Source organism: Eucyclogobius newberryi, unplaced genomic scaffold (assembly GCF_026437365.1).
Source record: "Eucyclogobius newberryi isolate DKJ021-1_F unplaced genomic scaffold, fEucNew1.0.hap1 SCAF_7, whole genome shotgun sequence".
NCBI lineage: Eukaryota > Metazoa > Chordata > Actinopteri > Gobiiformes > Gobiidae > Eucyclogobius > Eucyclogobius newberryi.
In genome coordinates this window covers 2,670,049-2,697,319 of record NW_027316389.1, presented here as the reverse complement: position 1 = coordinate 2,697,319, position 27,271 = coordinate 2,670,049, and the positions used below count along the sequence as shown (strand labels likewise).

The window sequence follows — 27,271 nt, the reverse complement described above, 5'->3', positions numbered from 1 at the left end:
TCTAAACCAGGTCTAAAACAGGACTAAACCAGGTCTAAAACAGTTCTAAACCAGGTCTAAACCAGGTCTAAACCAGGACTAAACCAGGTCTAAACCAGGTCTAAACCAGGTCTAAACCAGGTCTAAACCAGGACTAAACCAGGTCTAAACCAGGTCTAAGCCAGGACTAAACCAGGTCTAAACCAGGTCTAAGCCAGGACTAAACCAGGTCTAAACCAGGTCTAAACCAGGTCTAAACCAGGTCTAAACCAGGACTAAACCAGGTCTAAAACAGGTCTAAACCAGGTCTAAACCAGGAATAAACCAGGTCTAAAACAGGTCTAAAACAGGTCTAAACCAGGTCTAAACCAGGTCTAAAACAGGTCTAAACCAGGTCTAAACCAGGTCTAAACCAGGTCTAAACCAGGACTAAACCAGGTCTAAAACAGGTCTAAACCAGGACTAAACCAGGTCTAAAACAGGTCTAAACCAGGTCTAAACCAGGTCTAAACCAGGTCTAAAACAGGACTAAACCAGGTCTAAAACAGTTCTAAACCAGGTCTAAACCAGGTCTAAACCAGGACTAAACCAGGTCTAAACCAGGTCTAAACCAGGTCTAAACCAGGTCTAAACCAGGTCTAAAACAGGACTAAACCAGGTCTAAACCAGGACTAAACCAGGTCTAAACCAGGTCTAAACCAGGACTAAACCAGGTCTAAACCAGGTCTAAGCCAGGACTAAACCAGGTCTAAACCAGGTCTAAGCCAGGACTAAACCAGGACTAAACCAGGTCTAAACCAGGTCTAAACCAGGTCTAAACCAGGACTAAACCAGGTCTAAACCAGGTCTAAGCCAGGACTAAACCAGGTCTAAACCAGGTCTAAGCCAGGACTAAACCAGGTCTAAACCAGGTCTAAGCCAGGTCTAAACCAGGTCTAAGCCAGGACTAAACCAGGTCTAAACCAGGTCTAAACCAGGTCTAAACCAGGTCTAAACCAGGACTTAACCAGGACTTAACCAGGTCTAAACTAGGTCTAAACCTGGTCTAAAACAGGACTAAACCAGGACTAAACCAGGACTAAACCAGGACTAAACCAGGACTAAACCCAGAGAGCTGAGTCTTTTATGTTTTAAAAAGATTCTGTTCAAACTTGATATTTCAAACAGACAAAAGTGTGAAATATGAAGTGAAGATCACGAGTGAATCTAAAGCTCTGAGGATCTTCTCCTCCAGCGTGTCACATGACGTGTCACATGACGTTGTTTGTTGTGGAATCAGATCTGCCTCTAAATATTTGAGGGATTTCCCTTCGGTGTTTGGGTTCAAATCCTCCATCTTGAATACTTCAGGAGGAAACGTGAGATCTGCTCCGGAATAAACAGGATCTACACGTGATCTGGAGCTACACGTGATCTAGTTCTACACGTGATCTGGAGCTACACGTGATCTAGTTCTGCACGTGATCTGGAGCTACATGTGATCTGGAGCTACACGTGATCTAGTTCTGCACGTGATCTGGAGCTACACGTGATCTGGAGCTACACGTGATCTAGTTCTGCACGTGATCTGGAGCTACATGTGATCTGGAGCTACACGTGATCTAGTTCTGCACGTGATCTGGAGCTACACGTGATCTAGTTCTGCACGTGATCTGGAGCTACACGTGATCTGGAGCTACACGTGATCTAGTTCTGCACGTGATCTGGAGCTACACGTGATCTAGTTCTGCACGTGATCTGGAGCTACATGTGATCTGGAGCTACACGTGATCTAGTTCTGCACGTGATCTGGAGCTACACGTGATCTGGAGCTACACGTGATCTAGTTCTGCACGTGATCTGGAGCTACATGTGATCTGGAGCTACACGTGATCTAGTTCTGCACGTGATCTGGAGCTACACGTGATCTAGTTCTGCACGTGATCTGGAGCTACACGTGATCTGGAGCTACACGTGATCTAGTTCTGCACGTGATCTGGAGCTACACGTGATCTAGTTCTGCACGTGATCTGGAGCTACACGTGATCTAGTTCTAGACGGACGTGATCTAGATCCACACATGATCTAGTTCTACACGTGATCTAGAACAGCACATGATCTAGTTCTGCACATGATCTAGTTCTACAAGTGATCTAGAGCCACACGTGATCTAGATCCACACGTGATCGTGAGCTACGCATGATCTAGATCTACATGTGATCTCGAGCTACACGTGATCTAGTTCTACACGTGATCTAGAACAATACATGATCTAGTTCTGCATGTGATCTGGAGCTACACGTGATATGGAGCTACACGTGATCTAGTTCTAGACGTGATCTAGAGCTACATGTGATCTAGATCCACACGTGATCGTGAGCTACGCATGATCCAAATCCACACGTTATCGTGATCTACACGTGATCTAGAGCTACATGTGATCTAGATCCACACGTGATCTCGAGCTACACGTGATCTCGAGTTACACGTGATCTCGAGTTACACGTGATCTCGAGCTACACGTGATCTCGAGCTACACGTGATCTAGAGATACACGTGATCTGGAGCTACACGTGATCTAGAGATACACGTGATCTGGAGCTACTTGTGATTGTGATCTACACGTAATCTCGAGCTACACGTGATCTAGAGCCACACGTGATCGGTCAGACGCTTACAGTTTGACAGTTTGACAGTTTGACAGGTTCATTCTTACATTTCATCACATTTCTTAACTGGACTCAAAAGTAAATAGTATGTCGTAGGTTTGAGGTGTTCAGAGCTTCAGTCAAACCGACTAAATACATTAAATGATGGATCATTCTTCCTTGGACAAAAATCAGCACAATTCTCCTTCAAAATCACATGAGTAAATGTTTCACCGTGAGCTTTAATCCTGAGAGTAGATACTTTAGTGTCAGTGTTTGGATCAGGTTTAACCTTGAGGCTAAAGGTTGTTTCTGCTGACGACAATCTGTGAATAATTATTGTTGTGTTCTTGTATTGAACATAAATCCGTGGGACCACTGCGTGCTTCATCAACCACGTTTATTGAATACCCAACATCCCTCGTGCTTCACATGACGTCACTTTAAACAATCCTGTCACTATAAAACACTCTCAGAATACACCACAATTATCACTGTCCTTGATCTAACTCTAGACAATAGTCCTGGTTTAGTCCTGGTTTAGTCCTGGTTTAGTCCTGGTTTGGTCCTGGTTGTTTACCTGTTGTTGTCAACATGTGTGTCATGTTGTTTATCTGTCGTTGTTTACCTGTTGTTTCCTGTGGGCGTGGCAGGTTACTGGTGAACATGAGGAAGTAAAACCCCGCCCTCGTCTCTCATCTTTCACCAAACTCCGCCTTAACCCACCGCGCCATCCTCTCCTGGTCCCGCCCCGCTTCCTGTGCCCCGCCCAGCACCGCCGCGCCTTTATTTGGACTTCCTGCCTCTCCGCTTCCGGTCCAATGCCCAAAAGCGGCAAGTCGGTGAAGTGCGGCGAGCTGGACGAGGATGAGGCGGCGGAGTGTGCGCGCGACCTGCTCTCCAACGAGGACTCCACCGCCGCGGACGACGCGGCGTTCAGGAAGGCCACGCTCATCGTCAACGGCAACGACATAACCATGGGCGGGGCCAAGGACGCGGAGGACGTGGAGGAGGCGGGCTCGGACGAGGAGGAGGAGCGTCCGGCGTGGAGCAGTAAGCTGCAGTACATCCTGGCCCAGATCGGCTTCTCCGTGGGACTCGGAAACGTCTGGAGGTTTCCATATCTGTGCCAGAAGAACGGCGGCGGTGAGTCGCATCGAAGAGCCGTTCATCTAGAGCAGAGCCGTTCATCTAGAGCAGAGCCGTTCATCTAGAGCAGAGCCGTTCATCTAGAGCAGAGCCGTTCATCTAGAGCAGAGCCGTTCATCTAGAGCAGAGCCGTTCATCTAGAGCAGAGCCGTTCATCTAGAGCAGAGCCGTTCATCTAGAGCAGAGCCGTTCATCTAGAGCAGAGCCGTTCATCTAGAGCAGAGCCGTTCATCTAGAGCAGAGAGCCGTTCTAAATTATTAAAAATATTATAAATAAATAGCTTTATAAAGCCTACGCTGTTTTGAAGCAATTACTGGATCGACAAAAAAAGGACAAAACGTTTGTTCTCATAAACTGAAATGTATTTAGAAAAACAAGTGTAATTTCACCAACATGAGCTTCAGTTTGTGTCATCACAACTTCAGAGTTGATTTACAGTTCTACAGAGATAAACATTTGACTTTATAACAAAATAAACTTCTCAAGATCTAAAAAAAACTTTTAAATGTAACTAACATTTCCACGTCCGTAGTTCTCTGTTCACCTGAACTGACTCACCACTAAACTTCTGCTCAAAAGTGCTTCAAGTGCACTTCTCCCTCACAGCAGTGCAGCAGAGCCCCGTGGGGGAGGGGCAGCTCACACAGCAGTGCAGCAGAGCCCCGTGGGGGAGGCATTGTGGGACGCGTAGTTTTAGCAATAAAAACAGTTACGGATGTAACTACAATTCTATGAATCGATTTAAAAAGAAAATATATATATATATATATCAAAATTTGAAATGTTCGGCGGGTTTGACACCCATGATCTAGAGTGAAGTGACTCTTCTGGTCTGATCTTCTCTTGTGTCTTGAACTCGGTAGAGACACATCAGGAACGTTTGTCTCTTATTGATGATGGGGCTTGTGGGCGTGGCATGTTTGAGGAGCGTTTAACCGTGTTTCATCACCGTGCTAGGCTAGCACGATGCTAGGCTAGCACGGTGCTAGGCGAGCACGGTGCTAGGCGAGCACGGTGCTAGGCGAGCACGGTGCTAGGCGAGCACGGTGCTAGGCGAGCACGGTGCTAGGCGAGCACGGTGCTAGGCTAGCACGGTGCTAGGCTAGCTCTGGTCTGTGACCATGAGAAATGGTTCTGAAGCTTCAGTTGTGTAGAAGTTGCAGGATTCGCTTTAACGTGAGCTTCATGAGTAAAACTGCTTATAAAGTGTTAATAAGCTCTAGTTATTATGAGTTTATAAAGCATTAACTAACAGATCCTGGTTATTGACAAAAGTCTGTCTAAACGGCTTATTAATGCTCTTATTTTGTACATGTTGTAATGACACATCCTGTGTTTAACCTGTATAAAGTCTCTAATGTCACTCAGAGTGAATAAATACACAAGCTACTGATTAACCAGCATCAAGAAGACCCAGGACCAGGACCAGACCCAGGACCAGGACCAGGACCAGGACCAGGACCAGACCCAGGACCAGACCCAGGACCAGGACCAGGTCCAGACCCAGGACCAGACCCAGGACCAGACCCAGGACCAGGACCAGGACCAGGTCCAGGACCAGGTCCAGGACCAGACTCAGGACCAGACTCCAGATCTTGGTCGAGGGGGTCAGAAGGGTTAGAAACTAGATCTTCTGAAAAGCGTTATATAAAGTTGGACTCACGATGTTCAGACTTTGGCCTCAGGTTCTTTGCCGTTACAAGACATTTTCCTCCAAGAAAAATCTGCTAAAGATGTTCCTGGACTTCCAGTAATGAGTGTGATGTGTGAAAAGAACGTGATGAAGAACGTGATGAAGAACGTGATGAAGAACGTGATGAAGAACGTGATGAAGAACATGATGAAGAACGTAATGAAAAACGTGATGAAGAACGTGTCCAGGGGCTTTGCTCCAACACAATGACACTTATGTGAGTGTGATCATGAGTTTAGAGTCTGTTCATCACAAGTCCACAAGGACTCAGGACTCAGAAGATCTCCAGGACTCAGAAGGTCTCCAGGACTCAGAAGGACTCCAGGACTCAGAGGGACTCAGAAGGACTCCAGGACTCAGAAGGACTCCAGGACTCAGAAGGACTCCAGGACTCAGAAGGTCTCCAGGACTCAGAGGGACTCAGAAGGACTCCAGGACTCAGAAGGTCTCCAGGACTCAGAAGGTCTCCAGGACTCAGAAGGACTCCATGACTCAGAGGGAATCAGAAGGACTCCAGGACTCAGAAGGACTCCAGGACTCAGAAGGACTCCAGGACTCAGAAGGACTCCAGGACTCAGAAGGACTCCATGACTCAGAGGGAATCAGAAGGACTCCAGGACTCAGAAGGACTCCATGACTCAGAGGGAATCAGAAGGACTCCAGGACTCAGAAGGACTCCAGGACTCAGAAGGACTCCAGGACTCAGAAGGACTCCAGGACTCAGAAGGACTCCAGGACTAAGAAGGACCCCAGGACTCAGAAGGACTCCAGGACTCAGAAGGTCTCCAGGACTCAGACGGTCTCCAGGACTCAGAAGGACTCCAGGACTCAGAGGGACTCAGAAGGACTCCAGGACTCAAAAGGTCTCCAGGACTCAGAGGGACTCAGAAGGACTCCAGGACTCAGAAGGTCTCCAGGACTCAGAAGGTCTCCAGGACTCAGAAGGACTCCAGGATTCAGAAGGACTCAGAAGGACTCCAGGACTCAGAAGGACTCCAGGACTCAGAAGGTCTCCAGGACTCAGAGGGACTCAGAAGGACTCCAGGACTCAGAAGGTCTCCAGGACTCAGAAGGTCTCCAGGACTCAGAAGGACTCCAGGACTCAGAAGGACTCTAGGACTCAGAAGGGCTCAGAAGGACTCCAGGACTCAGAAGGTCTCCAGGACTCAGAAGGTCTCCAGGACTCAGAAGGACTCCAGGATTCAGAAGGACTCAGAAGGACTCCAGGACTCAGAAGGACTCCAGGACTCAGAAGGACTCAGAAGGACTCCAGGACTCAGAAGGACTCCAGGACTCAGAAGGACTCCAGGATTCAGAAGGACTCAGAAGGACTCCAGGACTCAGAAGGACTCCAGGACTCAGAAGGACTCAGAAGGACTCCAGGACTCAGAAGGACTCCAGGACTCAGAAGGACTCCAGGATTCAGATGGACTCCAGGACTCAGAAGGACTCCAGGACTCAGAAGGACTCCAGGACTCAGAAGGACTCCAGGACTCAGAAGGACTCCAGGATTCAGAAGGACTCCAGGACTCAGAAGGACTCCAGGACTCAGAAGGACTCCAGGATTCAGAAGGACTCCAGGACTCGTGCCTCGTTCTGCTGCAAAACAACAATTATTTAAGTGGTCGAGCATCAAGACTTCATTTACGAACATTAACGTACATTTAACCAAATAAATGTTCAAATCTTCTGACTGAAGCTTCTGGAGGTAGAATATTTAGGGATAAAATTAATTATTGATCAAAATCTGATTGGAGAAGGCGTGGCTCATGGGTTAGAAGGCGTGGCTCATGGGTTAGAAGGCGTGGCTCATGGGTTAGAAGGCGTGGCTCATGGGTTAGAAGGCGTGGCTCATGGGTTAGAAGGCGTGGCTCATGGATTTGAAAGCGTGGCTCATGGGTTAGAAGGCGCGGCTCATGGATTAGAAGGCACGGCTCATGGATTAGTAGGCGTGGCTCATGGGTTAGAAGGCGTGGCTCATTAGAAGGCGTGGCTCATGGATTAGTAGGCGTGGCTCATGGGTTAGAAGGCGTGGCTCATAGGTTAGAAGGCGTGGCTCATGCTTCCTCTGTGTTCTAGGCGCGTACCTGGTTCCGTACCTGATCTTGCTGGTTCTCATTGGGATCCCGCTCTTCTTCCTGGAGCTCGCTGTGGGTCAGAGAATTCGCCGCGGCAGCATCGGAGTCTGGAACTACATCAGCCCACGGCTCGGGGGCATCGGCTTCGCCAGCTGTCTGGTAACGACCACACCCACGCCCACAACCACACCCACAACCACGCCCACACCCACCGTTCTCTCTCTGTTCCGCAGGTTTGCTTCTTCGTGGCGCTGTACTACAACGTGATCATCGGGTGGAGTCTGTTCTACTTCTCTCAGTCGTTCCAGAAGCCGCTGCCCTGGCACGAGTGTCCACTGGTCAAGAACAGAACCTCCACCTGTAAGTGTTTAGTCTAGAACAGAACCTCCACCTGTAAGTGTTTAGTCTAGAACAGAACCTCCACCTGTAAGTGTTTAGTCTAGAACAGAACCTCCACCTGTAAGTGTTTAGTCTAGAACAGAACCTCCACCTGTAAGTGTTTAGTCTAGAACAGAACCTCCACCTGTAAGTGTTTAGTCTAGAACAGAACCTCCACCTGTAAGTGTTTAGTCTAGAACAGAACCTCCACCTGTAAGTGTTTAGTTCAGAACAGAACCTCCACCAGTAAGTGTTTAGCCTTTAGAACAGAACCTCCACCTGTAAGTGTTTAGCCTTTAGAACAGAACCTCCACCTGTAAGTGTTTAGTCTAGAACAGAACCTCCACCTGTAAGTGTTTAGTCCAGAACAGAACCTCCACCTGTAAGTGTTTAGCCTTTAGAACAGAACCTCCACCTGTAAGTGTTTAGCCTTTAGAACAGAACCTCCACCTGTAAGTGTTTAGCCTTTAGAACAGAACCTCCACCTGTAAGTGTTTAGTCTAGAACAGAACCTCCACCTGTAAGTGTTTAGTCTAGAACAGAACCTCCACCTGTAAGTGTTTAGTCTAGAGCAGAACCTCCACCTGCAAGTGTTTAGCCTTTAGAACAGAACCTCCACCTGTAAGTGTTTAGCCTTTAGAACAGAACCTCCACCTGTAAGTGTTTAGTCTAGAGCAGAACCTCCACCTGCAAGTGTTTAGCCTTTAGAACAGAACCTCCACCTGTAAGTGTTTAGCCTTTAGAACAGAACCTCCACCTGTAAGTGTTTAGTCTAGAGCAGAACCTCCACCTGCAAGTGTTTAGCCTTTAGAACAGAACCTCCACCTGAAAGTGTTTAGCCTTTAGAACAGAACCTCCACCTGTAAGTGTTTAGCCTTTAGAACAGAACCTCCACCTGTAAGTGTTTAGTCTAGAACAGAACCTCCACCTGTAAGTGTTTAGCATTTAGAACAGACCCTCCACCTGTAAGTGTTTAGTCTAGAACAGAACCTCCACCTGTAAGTGTTTAGTCTAGAACAGAACCTCCACCTGTAAGTGTTTAGCCTTTAGAACAGAACCTCCACCTGTAAGTGTTTAGCCTTTAGAACAGAACCTCCACCTGTAAGTGTTTAGCCTTTAGAACAGAACCTCCACCTGTAAGTGTTTAGTCTAGAACAGAACCTCCACCTGTAAGTGTTTAGTCTAGAACAGAACCTCCACCTGTAAGTGTTTAGTCTAGAACAGAACCTCCACCTGTAAGTGTTTAGTCTAGAACAGAACCTCCACCTGTAAGTGTTTAGTCCAGAACAGAACCTCCACCTGTAAGTGTTTAGCCTTTAGAACAGAACCTCCACCTGTAAGTGTTTAGCCTTTAGAACAGAACCTCCACCTGTAAGTGTTTAGCCTTTAGAACAGAACCTCCACCTGTAAGTGTTTAGTCTAGAACAGAACCTCCACCTGTAAGTGTTTAGTCTAGAACAGAACCTCCACCTGTAAGTGTTTAGTCTAGAGCAGAACCTCCACCTGCAAGTGTTTAGCCTTTAGAACAGAACCTCCACCTGTAAGTGTTTAGCCTTTAGAACAGAACCTCCACCTGTAAGTGTTTAGCCTTTAGAACAGAACCTCCACCTGTAAGTGTTTAGTCTAGAACAGAACCTCCACCTGTAAGTGTTTAGCCTTTAGAACAGAACCTCCACCAGTAAGTGTTTAGCCTTTAGAACAGAACCTCCACCTGTAAGTGTTTAGCATTTAGAACAGACCCTCCACCTGTAAGTGTTTAGTCTAGAACAGAACCTCCACCTGTAAGTGTTTAGTCTAGAACAGAACCTCCACCTGTAAGTGTTTAGCCTTTAGAACAGACCCTCCACCTGTAAGTGTTTAGTCTAGATTAGACCCTCCACCTGTAAGTGTTTAGCCTTTAGAACAGAACCTCCACCTGTAAGTGTTTAGCCTTTAGAACAGAACCTCCACCTGTAAGTGTTTAGCCTTTAGAACAGAACCTCCACCTGTAAGTGTTTAGTCTAGAACAGAACCTCCACCTGTAAGTGTTTAGTCTAGAACAGAACCTCCACCTGCAAGTGTTTAGTCTAGAACAGAACCTCCACCTGTAAGTGTTTAGTCTAGAGCAGAACCTCCACCTGCAAGTGTTTAGCCTTTAGAACAGAACCTCCACCTGTAAGTGTTTATCCTTTAGAACAGAACCTCCACCTGTAAGTGTTTAGTCTAGAGCAGAACCTCCACCTGCAAGTGTTTAGCCTTTAGAACAGAACCTCCACCTGTAAGTGTTTAGTCTAGAACAGAACCTCCACCTGTAAGTGTTTAGCCTTTAGAACAGAACCTCCACCTGTAAGTGTTTAGTCTAGAACAGAACCTCCACCTGTAAGTGTTTAGCCTTTAGAACAGACCCTCCACCTGTAAGTGTTTAGTCTAGATTAGACCCTCCACCTGTAAGTGTTTAGCCTTTAGAACAGAACCTCCACCTGCACATGTAGGTTCTATTTGTACTTGTGTTATAGTATTTTGAAGGTAGCTTTGGTTTCTTCTTCACCTCTGAATGTGGTAAAACTCAAGGATTTCCTCAAACGTTCCTGAAGGTTCCTCCTGCTTCTCTGGGTTCTCCTCAGATGTGGTTCCCGAGTGCGAGAAGAGCTCAGCGACCACGTACTACTGGTTCCGTCAGGCTCTGGACATCTCCGACAGCGTCTCGGAGAGCGGCGGTCTGAACTGGAGGATGACCCTGTGTCTGCTCGCCGCCTGGACCATGGTGTGCCTCGCCATGATCAAGGGCATCCAGTCCTCCGGAAAGGTACCTGCTCCACCCGATTTACACGCTCAGACCGTCCGGAGAACGTCCAGTCCTCCGGAAAGGTACCTGCTCCACCCGATTTACACGCTCAGACCGTCCGGAGAACGTCCAGTCCTCCGGAAAGGTACCTGCTCCACCCGATTTACGGGGCGTGTCACATGTGAGAGCGTCCTCCAGGGGGCGTGTCACATGAGAGCGTCCTCCAGGGGGCGTGTCACATGAGAGCGTCCTCCAGGGGGCGTGTCACATGTGAGACCGTCCTCCAGGGGGCGTGTCCTCCAGGGGACGTGTCACATGAGGGCGCTCCAGCACAGTCAAAACCTTACAGAGCGTCGGTCTCTGCACGTGCTCAGTAGACACATCCCCCACAATCCTTTGGGGTTTTGTAGTTTTGTGCTCGGGCCCCTTTGGCTTTGAGCCGCTCCACAAAAGAATCCTCTTTGAGCCAGGACCAAAGCCGCTCTGGACCTGGACCTCCAGAGCGTGGGTGGGTCGGCCGGGTGGGCGGGCCCGAGCCGTCTCCATGGCAACTCCCGCACTTTCCCGGCTTGGCCCCGATTGTGAAACGTGCGACGGCGTCAAGAAAGAAAGAAGAGGATAAATGAGCACTAAAGAATCAGAAGATTAGAGTTTATGAAAAACTACAACGAACTTTTAGACATTAAACCTAAAGACTAAAGAGCCACATAGTGAGACTAAAGAGCCACATAGTGAGACTAAAGAGCCACATAGTGAGACTAAAGAGCCACATAGTGAGACTAAAGAGCCACATAGTGAGACTAAAGAGCCACATAGTGAGACTAAAGAGCCACATAGTGAGACTAAAGAGCCACATAGTGAGACTAAAGAGAGCCAAATAGTGAGACTAAAGAGCCACATAGTGAGACTAAAGAGCCACATAGTGAGACTAAAGAGCCACATAGTGAGACTAAAGAGCCACATAGTGAGACTAAAGAGCCACATAGTGAGACTAAAGAGCCACATAGTGAGACTAGAGAGCCACATAGTGAGACTAAAGAGCCACATAGTGAGACTAAAGAGCCACATAGTGAGACTAAAGAGAGCCACATAGTGAGACTAAAGAGCCACATAGTGAGACTAAAGAGCCACATAGTGAGACTAAAGAGCCACATAGTGAGACTAAAGAGCCACATAGTGAGACTAAAGAGCCACATAGTGAGACTAAAGAGCCACATAGTGAGACTAAAGAGAGCCACATAGTGAGACTAAAGAGCCACATAGTGAGACTAAAGAGCCACATAGTGAGACTAAAGAGCCACATAGTGAGACTAAAGAGCCACATAGTGAGACTAAAGAGAGCCACATAGTGAGACTAAAGAGCCACATAGTGAGACTAAAGAGAGCCACATAGTGAGACTAAAGAGCCACATAGTGAGACTAAAGAGCCACATAGTGAGAAGAGCCACATAGTGAGACTAAAGAGCCACATAGTGAGACTAAAGAGCCACATAGTGAGACTAGAGAGCCACATAGTGAGACTAAAGAGCCACATAGTGAGACTAAAGAGCCACATAGTGAGACTAAAGAGAGCCACATAGTGAGACTAAAGAGCCACATAGTGAGACTAAAGAGCCACATAGTGAGACTAAAGAGCCACATAGTGAGACTAAAGAGAGCCACATAGTGAGACTAAAGAGCCACATAGTGAGACTAAAGAGCCACATAGTGAGACTAAAGAGCCACATAGTGAGACTAAAGAGCCACATAGTGAGACTAAAGAGCCACATAGTGAGACTAAAGAGCCACATAGTGAGACTAAAGAGCCACATAGTGAGACTAAAGAGCCACATAGTGAGACTAAAGAGAGCCACATAGTGAGACTAAAGAGCCACATAGTGAGACTAAAGAGCCACATAGTGAGACTAAAGAGCCACATAGTGAGACTAAAGAGCCACATAGTGAGACTAAAGAGCCACATAGTGAGACTAAAGAGCCACATAGTGAGACTAAAGAGCCACATAGTGAGACTAAAGAGAGCCACATAGTGAGACTAAAGAGCCACATAGTGAGACTAAAGAGCCACATAGTGAGACTAAAGAGCCACATAGTGAGACTAAAGAGCCACATAGTGAGACTAAGGAGCCACATAGTGAGACTAAAGAGCCACATAGTGAGACTAAAGAGCCACATAGTGAGACTAAAGAGCCACATAGTGAGACTAAAGAGCCACATAGTGAGACTAAAGAGAGCCACATAGTGAGACTAAAGAGCCACATAGTGAGACTAAAGAGCCACATAGTGAGACTAAAGAGCCACATAGTGAGACTAAAGAGCCACATAGTGAGACTAAAGAGCCACATAGTGAGACTAAAGAGAGCCAAATAGTGAGACTAAAGAGCCACATAGTGAGACTAAAGAGCCACATAGTGAGACTAAAGAGCCACATAGTGAGACTAGAGAGCCACATAGTGAGACTAAAGAGCCACATAGTGAGACTAAAGAGCCACATAGTGAGACAAAAGAGAGCCACATAGTGAGACTAAAAAGAGCCACATAGTGAGACTAAAGAGCCACATAGTGAGACTAAAGAGCCACATAGTGAGACTAAAGAGCCACATAGTGAGACTAAAGAGAGCCACATAGTGAGACTAAAGAGCCACATAGTGAGACTAAAGAGCCACATAGTGAGACTAAAGAGCCACATAGTGAGACTAAAGAGAGCCACATAGTGAGACTAAAGAGCCACATAGTGAGACTAAAGAGCCACATAGTGAGACTAAAGAGCCACATAGTGAGACTAAAGAGCCACATAGTGAGACTAAAGAGCCACATAGTGAGACTAAAGAGCCACATAGTGAGACTAAAGAGCCACATAGTGAGACTAAAGAGAGCCACATAGTGAGACTAAAGAGCCACATAGTGAGACTAAAGAGCCACATAGTGAGACTAAAGAGCCACATAGTGAGACTAAAGAGCCACATAGTGAGACTAAAGAGCCACATAGTGAGACTAAAGAGCCACATAGTGAGACTAAAGAGCCACATAGTGAGACTAAAGAGCCACATAGTGAGACTAAAGAGCCACATAGTGAGACTAAAGAGCCACATAGTGAGACTAAAGAGCCACATAGTGAGACTAAAGAGCCACATAGTGAGACTAAAGAGCCACATAGTGAGACTAAAGAGAGCCACATAGTGAGACTAAAGAGCCACATAGTGAGACTAAAGAGCCACATAGTGAGACTAAAGAGCCACATAGTGAGACTAAAGAGCCACATAGTGAGACTAAAGAGCCACATAGTGAGACTAAAGAGCCACATAGTGAGACTAAAGAGCCACATAGTGAGACTAAAGAGCCACATAGTGAGACTAAAGAGCCACATAGTGAGACTAAAGAGCCACATAGTGAGACTAAAGAGCCACATAGTGAGACTAAAGAGCCACATAGTGAGACTAAAGAGCCACATAGTGAGACTAAGGAGCCACATAGTGAGACTAAAGAGCCACATAGTGAGACTAAAGAGCCACATAGTGAGACTAAAGAGCCACATAGTGAGACTAAAGAGCCACATAGTGAGACTAAAGAGCCACATAGTGAGACTAAAGAGAGCCACATAGTGAGACTAAAGAGCCACATAGTGAGACTAAAGAGCCACATAGTGAGACTAAAGAGCCACATAGTGAGACTAAAGAGCCACATAGTGAGACTAAAGAGAGCCACATAGTGAGACTAAAGAGCCACATAGTGAGACTAAAGAGCCACATAGTGAGACTAAAGAGCCACATAGTGAGACTAAAGAGAGCCACATAGTGAGACTAAAGAGCCACATAGTGAGACTAAAGAGCCACATAGTGAGACTAAAGAGCCACATAGTGAGACTAAAGAGCCACATAGTGAGACTAAAGAGAGCCACATAGTGAGACTAAAGAGCCACATAGTGAGACTAAAGAGCCACATAGTGAGACTAAAGAGCCACATAGTGAGACTAAAGAGAGCCACATAGTGAGACTAAAGAGCCACATAGTGAGACTAAAGAGCCACATAGTGAGACTAGAGAGCCACATAGTGAGACTAAAGAGCCACATAGTGAGACTAAAGAGCCACATAGTGAGACTAAAGAGAGCCACATAGTGAGACTAAAGAGCCACATAGTGAGACTAAAGAGCCACATAGTGAGACTAAAGAGCCACATAGTGAGACTAAAGAGCCACATAGTGAGACTAAAGAGCCACATAGTGAGACTAAAGAGCCACATAGTGAGACTAAAGAGCCACATAGTGAGACTAAAGAGAGCCACATAGTGAGACTAAAGAGAGCCACATAGTGAGACTAAAGAGCCACATAGTGAGACTAAAGAGCCACATAGTGAGACTAAAGAGCCACATAGTGAGACTAAAGAGCCACATAGTGAGACCAAAGAGCCACATAGTGAGACTAAAGAGCCACATAGTGAGACTAAAGAGCCACATAGTGAGACTAAAGAGAGCCACATAGTGAGACTAAAGAGCCACATAGTGAGACTAAAGAGCCACATAGTGAGACTAAAGCGAGCCACATAGTGAGACTAAAGAGCCACATAGTGAGACTAAAGAGCCACATAGTGAGACTAAAGAGCCACATAGTGAGACTAAAGCGAGCCACATAGTGAGACTAAAGAGCCACATAGTGAGACTAAAGAGCCACATAGTGAGACTAAAGAGCCACATAGTGAGACTAAAGAGCCACATAGTGAGACTAAAGAGCCACATAGTGAGACTAAAGAGAGCCACATAGTGAGACTAAAGAGCCACATAGTGAGACTAAAGAGCCACATAGTGAGACTAAAGAGCCACATAGTGAGACTAAAGAGCCACATAGTGAGACTAAAGAGCCACATAGTGAGACTAAAGAGCCACAGAGTGAGACTAAGGAGCCACATAGTGAGACTAAAGAGCCACATAGTGAGACTAAAGAGCCACATAGTGAGACTGAGGAGCCACATAGTGAGACTAAAGCGAGCCACATAGTGAGACTAAAGAGCCACATAGTGAGACTAAAGAGCCACATAGTGAGACTAAAGAGCCACATAGTGAGACTAAAGCGAGCCACATAGTGAGACTAAAGAGCCACATAATGAGACTAAAGAGCCACATAGTGAGACTAGACAGCCACATAGTGAGACTAAAGAGCCACATAGTGAGACTAAAGAGCCACATAGTGAGACTAAAGAGCCACATAGTGAGACTGAGACTAAAGAGCCACATAGTGAGACTAAAGAGCCACATAGTGAGACTAAAGAGCCACATAGTGAGACTAAAGAGAGCCACATAGTGAGACTAAAGAGCCACATAGTGAGACTAAAGAGCCCCATAGTGAGACTAAAGAGCCACATAGTGAGACTAAAGAGCCACATAGTGAGACTAAAGAGAGCCACATAGTGAGACTAAAGAGCCACATAGTGAGACTAAAGAGAGCCACATAGTGAGACTAAAGAGCCACATAGTGAGACTAAAGAGAGCCACATAGTGAGACTAAAGAGAGCCACATAGTGAGACTAAAGAGAGCCACATAGTGAGACTAAAGAGCCACATAGTGAGACTAAAGAGCCACATAGTGAGACTAAAGAGCCACAGAGTGAGACTAAGGAGCCACATAGTGAGACTAAAGAGCCACATAGTGAGACTAAAGAGCCACATAGTGAGACTGAGGAGCCACATAGTGAGACTAAAGAGCCACATAGTGAGACTAAAGCGAGCCACATAGTGAGCCACATAGTGAGACTAAAGCGAGCCACATAGTGAGACTAAAGAGCCACATAGTGAGACTAAAGAGCCACATAGTGAGACTAAAGAGCCACATAGTGAGACTAAAGAGCCACATAGTGAGACTAAAGAGCCACATAGTGAGAATAAAGAGCCACATAGTGAGACTAAAGAGCCACATAGTGAGACTAAAGAGAGCCACATAGTGAGACTAAAGAGCCACATAGTGAGACTAAAGAGCCACATAGTGAGACTAAAGAGCCACAGAGTGAGACTAAGGAGCCACATAGTGAGACTAAAGAGCCACATAGTGAGACTAAAGAGCCACATAGTGAGACTAAAGAGCCACATAGTGAGACTGAGGAGCCACATAGTGAGACTAAAGCGAGCCACATAGTGAGACTAAAGAGCCACATAATGAGACTAAAGAGCCACATAGTGAGACTAGACAGCCACATAGTGAGACTAAAGAGCCACATAGTGAGACTAAAGAGCCACATAGTGAGACTAAAGAGCCACATAGTGAGACTAAAGCGAGCCACATAGTGAGACTAAAGCGAGCCACATAGTGAGACTAAAGAGCCACATAGTGAGACTAAAGAGCCACATAGTGAGACTAAAGAGCCACATAGTGAGACTAAGGAGCCACATAGTGAGACTAAAGAGCCACATAGTGAGACTAAAGAGAGCCACATAGTGAGACTAAAGAGCCACATAGTGAGACTAAAGAGCCACATAGTGAGACTAAAGAGCCACATAGTGAGACTAAAGAGCCACATAGTGAGACTAAAGAGCCACATAGTGAGACTAAAGAGCCACATAGTGAGACTAAGGAGCCACATAGTGAGACTAAAGAGAGCCACATAGTGAGACTAAAGAGCCACATAGTGAGACTAAAGAGCCACATAGTGAGACTAAAGAGCCACATAGTGAGACTAAAGAGAGCCACATAGTGAGACTAAAGAGCCACATAGTGAGACTAAAGAGCCACATAGTGAGACTAAAGAGCCACATAGTGAGACTAAAGAGCCACATAGTGAGACTAAGGAGCCACATAGTGAGACTAAAGAGCCACATAGTGAGACTAAGGAGCCACATAGTGAGACTAAAGAGAGCCACATAGTGAGACTAAAGAGCCACATAGTGAGACTAAAGAGCCACATAGTGAGACTAAAGAGCCACATAGTGAGACTGAAGAGCCACATAGTGAGACTAAAGAGCCACATAGTGAGACTAAAGAGAGCCACATAGTGAGACTAAAGAGCCACATAGTGAGACTAAAGAGCCACATAGTGAGACTAAGGAGCCACATAGTGAGACTAAAGAGCCACATAGTGAGACTAAAGAGCCACATAGTGAGACTAAGGAGCCACATAGTGAGACTAAAGAGCCACATAGTGAGACTAAAGAGAGCCACATAGTGAGACTAAAGCGAGCCACATAGTGAGACTAAAGAGCCACATAGTGAGACTAAAGAGCCACATAGTGAGACTAAAGAGCCACATAGTGAGACTAAAGAGAGCCACATAGTGAGACTAAAGAGAGCCACATAGTGAGACTAAAGAGCCACATAGTGAGACTAAAGAGCCACATAGTGAGACTAAAGAGCCACATAGTGAGACTAAAGAGCCACATAGTGAGACTAAAGAGCCACATAGTGAGACTAAAGAGAGCCACATAGTGAGACTAAAGAGAGCCACATAGTGAGACTAAAGAGCCACATAGTGAGACTAAAGAGCCACATAGTGAGCCTAAAGAGAGCCACATAGTGAGACTAAAGAGTCACATAGTGAGACTAAAGAGCCACATAGTGAGACTAAAGAGAGCCACACAGTGAGACTAAAGAGCCACACAGTGAGACTAAAGAGCCACATAGTGAGACTAAAGAGCCACATAGTGAGACTAGAGAGCCACATAGTGAGACTAGAGAGCCACATAGTGAGCCTAAAGAGAGCCACATAGTGAGACTAAAGAGCCACATAGTGAGACTAAAGAGCCACATAGTGAGCCTAGAGAGCCACATAGTGAGACTAGAGAGCCACATAGTGAGCCTAAAGAGAGCCACATAGTGAGACTAGAGAGCCACATAGTGAGACTAGAGAGCCACATAGTGAGCCTAAAGAGAGCCACATAGTGAGACTAAAGAGCCACATAGTGAGACTAAAGAGCCACATAGTGAGCCTAGAGAGCCACATAGTGAGACTAGAGAGCCACATAGTGAGCCTAAAGAGAGCCACATAGTGAGACTAGAGAGCCACATAGTGAGACTAGAGAGCCACATAGTGAGCCTAAAGAGAGCCACATAGTGAGACTAGAGAGCCACATAGTGAGACTAGAGAGCCACATAGTGAGCCTAAAGAGAGCCACATAGTGAGACTAAAGAGCCACATAGTGAGACTAAAGAGCCACATAGTGAGACTAAAGAGAGCCACATAGTGAGACTAAAGAGCCACATAGTGAGACTAAAGAGCCACATAGTGAGACTAAAGAGCCACATAGTGAGACTAAAGAGCCACACTAAAGAGCCACATAGTGAGACTAAAGAGCCACATAGTGAGACTAAAGAGAGCCACATAGTGAGACTAAAGAGCCACATAATGAGACTAAAGAGCCACATAGTGAGACTAAAGAGCCACATAGTGAGACTAAAGAGCCACATAGTGAGACTAAGGAGCCACATAGTGAGACTAAAGAGCCACATAGTGAGACTAAAGAGCCACATAGTGAGACTAAGGAGCCACATAGTGAGACTAAAGAGCCACATAGTGAGACTAAAGAGAGCCACATAGTGAGACTAAAGAGCCACATAGTGAGACTAAAGAGAGCCACATAGTGAGACTAAAGAGCCACATAGTGAGACTAAAGAGCCACATAGTGAGACTAAGGAGCCACATAGTGAGACTAAAGAGCCACATAGTGAGACTAAAGAGCCACATAGTGAGACTAAAGCGCCACATAGTGAGACTAAGGAGCCACATAGTGAGACTAAAGAGCCACATAGTGAGACTAAAGAGCCACATAGTGAGACTAAAGAGCCACATAGTGAGACTAAAGAGCCACATAGTGAGACTAAAGAGAGACACATATTGAGACTAAAGAGCCACATAGTGAGACTAAAGAGCCACATAGTGAGACTAAAGAGCCACATAGTGAGACTAAAGAGCCACATAGTGAGACTAAGGAGCCACATAGTGAGACTAAAGAGAGCCACATAGTGAGACTAAAGAGCCACATAGTGAGACTAAAGAGCCACATAGTGAGACTAAAGAGCCACATAGTGAGACTAAAGAGAGCCACATAGTGAGACTAAAGAGCCACATAGTGAGACTAAGGAGCCACATAGTGAGACTAAAGAGAGCCACATAGTGAGACTAAAGAGCCACATAGTGAGACTAAGGAGCCACATAGTGAGACTAAAGAGCCACATAGTGAGACTAAGGAGCCACATAGTGAGACTAAAGAGCCACATAGTGAGACTAAAGAGCCACATAGTGAGACTAAAGAGCCACATAGTGAGACTAAGGAGCCACATAGTGAGACTAAAGAGCCACATAGTGAGACTAAAGAGAGCCACATAGTGAGACTAAAGAGCCACATAGTGAGACTAAAGAGCCACATAGTGAGACTAAGGAGCCACATAGTGAGACTAAAGAGCCACATAGTGAGACTAAAGAGCCACATAGTGAGACTAAAGAGCCACATAGTGAGACTAAGGAGCCACATAGTGAGACTAAAGAGCCACATAGTGAGACTAAAGAGAGCCACATAGTGAGACTAAAGAGCCACATAGTGAGACTAAAGAGCCACATAGTGAGACTAAAGAGCCACATAGTGAGACTAAAGCGAGCCACATAGTGAGACTAAAGAGCCACATAATGAGACTAAAGAGCCACATAGTGAGACTAGACAGCCACATAGTGAGACTAAAGAGCCACATAGTGAGACTAAAGAGCCACATAGTGAGACTAAAGAGCCACATAGTGAGACTGAGACTAAAGAGCCACATAGTGAGACTAAAGAGCCACATAGTGAGACTAAAGAGCCACATAGTGAGACTAAAGAGAGCCACATAGTGAGACTAAAGAGCCACATAGTGAGACTAAAGAGCCCCATAGTGAGACTAAAGAGCCACATAGTGAGACTAAAGAGCCACATAGTGAGACTAAAGAGAGCCACATAGTGAGACTAAAGAGCCACATAGTGAGACTAAAGAGAGCCACATAGTGAGACTAAAGAGCCACATAGTGAGACTAAAGAGAGCCACATAGTGAGACTAAAGAGAGCCACATAGTGAGACTAAAGAGAGCCACATAGTGAGACTAAAGAGCCACATAGTGAGACTAAAGAGCCACATAGTGAGACTAAAGAGCCACAGAGTGAGACTAAGGAGCCACATAGTGAGACTAAAGAGCCACATAGTGAGACTAAAGAGCCACATAGTGAGACTGAGGAGCCACATAGTGAGACTAAAGAGCCACATAGTGAGACTAAAGCGAGCCACATAGTGAGCCACATAGTGAGACTAAAGCGAGCCACATAGTGAGACTAAAGAGCCACATAGTGAGACTAAAGAGCCACATAGTGAGACTAAAGAGCCACATAGTGAGACTAAAGAGCCACATAGTGAGACTAAAGAGCCACATAGTGAGAATAAAGAGCCACATAGTGAGACTAAAGAGCCACATAGTGAGACTAAAGAGAGCCACATAGTGAGACTAAAGAGCCACATAGTGAGACTAAAGAGCCACATAGTGAGACTAAAGAGCCACAGAGTGAGACTAAGGAGCCACATAGTGAGACTAAAGAGCCACATAGTGAGACTAAAGAGCCACATAGTGAGACTAAAGAGCCACATAGTGAGACTGAGGAGCCACATAGTGAGACTAAAGCGAGCCACATAGTGAGACTAAAGAGCCACATAATGAGACTAAAGAGCCACATAGTGAGACTAGACAGCCACATAGTGAGACTAAAGAGCCACATAGTGAGACTAAAGAGCCACATAGTGAGACTAAAGAGCCACATAGTGAGACTAAAGCGAGCCACATAGTGAGACTAAAGCGAGCCACATAGTGAGACTAAAGAGCCACATAGTGAGACTAAAGAGCCACATAGTGAGACTAAAGAGCCACATAGTGAGACTAAGGAGCCACATAGTGAGACTAAAGAGCCACATAGTGAGACTAAAGAGAGCCACATAGTGAGACTAAAGAGCCACATAGTGAGACTAAAGAGCCACATAGTGAGACTAAAGAGCCACATAGTGAGACTAAAGAGCCACATAGTGAGACTAAAGAGCCACATAGTGAGACTAAAGAGCCACATAGTGAGACTAAGGAGCCACATAGTGAGACTAAAGAGAGCCACATAGTGAGACTAAAGAGCCACATAGTGAGACTAAAGAGCCACATAGTGAGACTAAAGAGCCACATAGTGAGACTAAAGAGAGCCACATAGTGAGACTAAAGAGCCACATAGTGAGACTAAAGAGCCACATAGTGAGACTAAAGAGCCACATAGTGAGACTAAAGAGCCACATAGTGAGACTAAGGAGCCACATAGTGAGACTAAAGAGCCACATAGTGAGACTAAGGAGCCACATAGTGAGACTAAAGAGAGCCACATAGTGAGACTAAAGAGCCACATAGTGAGACTAAAGAGCCACATAGTGAGACTAAAGAGCCACATAGTGAGACTGAAGAGCCACATAGTGAGACTAAAGAGCCACATAGTGAGACTAAAGAGAGCCACATAGTGAGACTAAAGAGCCACATAGTGAGACTAAAGAGCCACATAGTGAGACTAAGGAGCCACATAGTGAGACTAAAGAGCCACATAGTGAGACTAAAGAGCCACATAGTGAGACTAAGGAGCCACATAGTGAGACTAAAGAGCCACATAGTGAGACTAAAGAGAGCCACATAGTGAGACTAAAGCGAGCCACATAGTGAGACTAAAGAGTCACATAGTGAGACTAAAGAGCCACATAGTGAGCCTAGAGAGCCACATAGTGAGACTAGAGAGCCACATAGTGAGCCTAAAGAGAGCCACATAGTGAGACTAGAGAGCCACATAGTGAGACTAGAGAGCCACATAGTGAGCCTAAAGAGAGCCACATAGTGAGACTAGAGAGCCACATAGTGAGACTAGAGAGCCACATAGTGAGCCTAAAGAGAGCCACATAGTGAGACTAAAGAGCCACATAGTGAGACTAAAGAGCCACATAGTGAGACTAAAGAGAGCCACATAGTGAGACTAAAGAGCCACATAGTGAGACTAAAGAGCCACATAGTGAGACTAAAGAGCCACATAGTGAGACTAAAGAGCCACACTAAAGAGCCACATAGTGAGACTAAAGAGCCACATAGTGAGACTAAAGAGAGCCACATAGTGAGACTAAAGAGCCACATAATGAGACTAAAGAGCCACATAGTGAGACTAAAGAGCCACATAGTGAGACTAAAGAGCCACATAGTGAGACTAAGGAGCCACATAGTGAGACTAAAGAGCCACATAGTGAGACTAAAGAGCCACATAGTGAGACTAAGGAGCCACATAGTGAGACTAAAGAGCCACATAGTGAGACTAAAGAGAGCCACATAGTGAGACTAAAGAGCCACATAGTGAGACTAAAGAGAGCCACATAGTGAGACTAAAGAGCCACATAGTGAGACTAAAGAGCCACATAGTGAGACTAAGGAGCCACATAGTGAGACTAAAGAGCCACATAGTGAGACTAAAGAGCCACATAGTGAGACTAAAGCGCCACATAGTGAGACTAAGGAGCCACATAGTGAGACTAAAGAGCCACATAGTGAGACTAAAGAGCCACATAGTGAGACTAAAGAGCCACATAGTGAGACTAAAGAGCCACATAGTGAGACTAAAGAGAGACACATATTGAGACTAAAGAGCCACATAGTGAGACTAAAGAGCCACATAGTGAGACTAAAGAGCCACATAGTGAGACTAAAGAGCCACATAGTGAGACTAAGGAGCCACATAGTGAGACTAAAGAGAGCCACATAGTGAGACTAAAGAGCCACATAGTGAGACTAAAGAGCCACATAGTGAGACTAAAGAGCCACATAGTGAGACTAAAGAGAGCCACATAGTGAGACTAAAGAGCCACATAGTGAGACTAAGGAGCCACATAGTGAGACTAAAGAGAGCCACATAGTGAGACTAAAGAGCCACATAGTGAGACTAAGGAGCCACATAGTGAGACTAAAGAGCCACATAGTGAGACTAAGGAGCCACATAGTGAGACTAAAGAGCCACATAGTGAGACTAAAGAGCCACATAGTGAGACTAAAGAGCCACATAGTGAGACTAAGGAGCCACATAGTGAGACTAAAGAGCCACATAGTGAGACTAAAGAGAGCCACATAGTGAGACTAAAGAGCCACATAGTGAGACTAAAGAGCCACATAGTGAGACTAAGGAGCCACATAGTGAGACTAAAGAGCCACATAGTGAGACTAAAGAGCCACATAGTGAGACTAAAGAGCCACATAGTGAGACTAAGGAGCCACATAGTGAGACTAAAGAGCCACATAGTGAGACTAAAGAGAGCCACATAGTGAGACTAAAGAGCCACATAGTGAGACTAAAGAGCCACATAGTGAGACTAAAGAGCCACATAGTGAGACTAAAGAGCCACATAGTGAGACTAAGGAGCCACATAGTGAGACTAAAGAGCCACATAGTGAGACTAAAGAGCCACATAGTGAGACTAAGGAGCCACATAGTGAGACTAAAGAGCCACATAGTGAGACTAAAGAGCCACATAGTGAGACTAAGGAGCCACATAGTGAGACTAAAGAGCCACATAGTGAGACTAAAGAGCCACATAGTGAGACTAAAGAGCCACATAGTGAGACTAAGGAGCCACATAGTGAGACTAAAGAGCCACATAGTGAGACTAAAGAGCCACATAGTGAGACTAAGGAGCCACATAGTGAGACTAAAGAGCCACATAGTGAGACTAAAGAGCCACATAGTGAGACTAAAGAGCCACATAGTCAGACTAAAGAGAGCCACATAATGAGACTAAAGAGCCAGAGTCACATAGTGAGCCTAAAGAGCCACATAGTGATACTAAAGAGCCACATAGTGAGACTAAAGAGCCACATAGTGAGACTAAAGAGCCACACTAAAGAGCCACATAGTGAGACTAAAGAGCCACATAGTGAGACTAAAGAGAGCCACATAGTGAGACTAAAGAGCCACATAGTGAGACTAAAGAGAGCCACATAGTGAGACTAAAGAGCCACATAGTGAGACTAAAGAGCCACATAGTGAGACTAAAGAGCCACATAGTGAGACTAAAGAGCCACATAGTGAGACTAAAGAGCCACAGAGTGAGACTAAGGAGCCACATAGTGAGACTAAAGAGCCACATAGTGAGACTAAAGCGAGCCACATAGTGAGACTAAAGAGCCACATAGTGAGACTAAAGAGCCACATAGTGAGACTAAAGAGCCACATAGTGAGACTAAAGAGAGCCACATAGTGAGACTAAAGAGCCACATAGTGAGACTAAAGAGAGCCACATAGTGAGACTAAAGAGCCACATAGTGAGACTAAAGAGAGCCACATAGTGAGACTAAAGAGCCACATAGTGAGACTAAAGAGCCACATAGTGAGACTAAAGAGCCACATAGTGAGACTAAAGAGCCACATAGTGAGACTAAAGAGCCACAGAGTGAGACTAAGGAGCCACATAGTGAGACTAAAGAGCCACATAGTGAGACTAAAGCGAGCCACATAGTGAGACTAAAGAGAGCCACATAGTGAGACTAAAGAGCCACATAGTGAGACTAAAGAGCCAGAGTCACATAGTGAGACTAAAGAGAGCCACATAGTGAGACTAAAGAGCCACATAGTGAGACTAAAGAGCCACATAGTGAGACTAAAGAGCCACATAGTGAGACTAAAGAGCCACAGAGTGAGACTAAGGAGCCACATAGTGAGACTAAAGAGCCACATAGTGAGACTAAAGAGCCACATAGTGAGACTAAAGAGCCACAGAGTGAGACTAAGGAGCCACATAGTGAGACTAAAGAGCCACATAGTGAGACTAAAGAGCCACATAGTGAGACTAAGGAGCCACATAGTGAGACTAAAGAGAGCCACATAGTGAGACTAAAGAGCCACATAGTGAGACTAAAGAGCCACATAGTGAGACTAAAGAGCCACATAGTGAGACTAAAGAGCCACATAGTGAGACTAAGGAGCCACATAGTGAGACTAAAGAGCCACATAGTGAGACTAAAGAGCCACATAGTGAGACTAAAGAGAGCCACATAGTGAGACTAAAGAGCCACATAGTGAGACTAAAGAGCCACATAGTGAGACTAAAGAGCCACATAGTGAGACTAAAGAGAGCCACATAGTGAGACTAAAGAGCCACATAGTGAGACTAAAGAGCCACATAGTGAGACTAAAGAGAGCCACATAGTGAGACTAAAGAGCCACATAGTGAGACTAAAGAGCCACATAGTGAGACTAAAGAGCCACATAGTGAGACTAAAGAGCCACATAGTGAGACTAAAGAGCCACACTAAAGAGCCACATAGTGAGACTAAAGAGCCACATAGTGAGACTAAAGAGAGCCACATAGTGAGACTAAAGAGAGCCACATAGAGAGACTAAAGAGCCACAGAGTGAGACTAAAGAGCCACATAGTGAGACTAAAGAGCCACATAGTGAGACTAAAGAGAGCCACATAGTGAGACTAAAGAGCCACATAGTGAGACTAAAGCGAGCCACATAGTGAGACTAAAGAGCCACATAGTGAGACTAAAGAGCCACATAGTGAGACTAAAGAGCCACATAGTGAGACTAAAGAGCCACATAGTGAGACTAAAGAGCCACATAGTGAGACTAAAGAGAGCCACATAGTGAGACTAAAGAGCCACATAGTGAGACTAAAGCGAGCCACATAGTGAGACTAAAGAGCCACATAGTGAGACTAAAGAGCCACAGAGTGAGACTAAGGAGCCACATAGTGAGACTAAAGAGCCACAGAGTGAGACTAAGGAGCCACTGCACAAGAGGCTTTATCAGCAGAAGACACTGGAGTTCAGGACCACAGAGCGTCCTCCAGGTAGACGATGCTCATCAGATGTACTCAGTGATGAGGGAGACATAGTCAGTCTGGCTGTGGCGAGAGCTCTAACTTCCTGTTTGTGCTTCAGGTGGAGCTCTAACTTCCTGTTTGTACTTCAGGTGATGTACTTCAGCTCTTTGTTCCCGTATCTCGTCCTCATCTGTTTCCTGGTTCGAGCTTTGCTCCTGAAAGGATCTGTGGACGGCATCAAGCACATGTTCACCCCCCAGGTACTAAACCAGGACTAACCAGGACTAACCAGGTACTAAACCAGGACTAACCAGGACTAACCAGGTACTAAACCAGGACTAACCAGGACTAACCAGGTACTAAACCAGGACTAACCAGGACTAACCAGGTACTAAACCAGGACTAACCAGGACTAACCAGGTACTAAACCAGGACTAACCAGGACTAACCAGGTACTAAACCAGGACTAACCAGGACTAACTAGCTGTGTTGCAGGTTCACATCATGTTGGATCCTAAAGTTTGGCGAGAGGCGGCGACTCAGGTTTTCTTCGCTCTTGGTTTGGGCTTTGGAGGCGTCATCGCCTTCTCCAGCTACAACAAGCGAGACAACAACTGTCACTTCGACGCCGTCCTCGTCTCCTTCATCAACTTCTTGACTTCGGTGCTCGCCACGCTCGTGGTGTTCGCCGTGCTCGGCTTCAAGGCCAACATCATGAACGACAAGTGCATCGCCACGTGAGTCTGAACGCTCTGAACGAAGCTCTGAACGAATCTCTGAACGACGCTCTGAACG

The 27,271-nt window shown here is 45.8% G+C and overlaps 1 protein-coding gene across 1 annotated transcript in view; it reads left to right on the top strand.

The window, feature by feature from the left end:
• The window catches only part of slc6a15 (solute carrier family 6 member 15), a 56,127-nt gene that overhangs the window by 13,383 nt on the left and 15,473 nt on the right, over nt 1-27,271 (top strand). Inside the window, exons 2-7 of the mRNA XM_072434804.1 lie at nt 3,260-3,752; nt 7,529-7,686; nt 7,761-7,887; nt 10,509-10,690; nt 26,626-26,736; nt 26,972-27,213. Of these exons, the coding sequence (XP_072290905.1) occupies nt 3,428-3,752; nt 7,529-7,686; nt 7,761-7,887; nt 10,509-10,690; nt 26,626-26,736; nt 26,972-27,213 (1,145 nt within the window). The 5' untranslated portion in view covers nt 3,260-3,427. The remainder of the gene's footprint in view (nt 1-3,259; nt 3,753-7,528; nt 7,687-7,760; nt 7,888-10,508; nt 10,691-26,625; nt 26,737-26,971; nt 27,214-27,271) is intronic.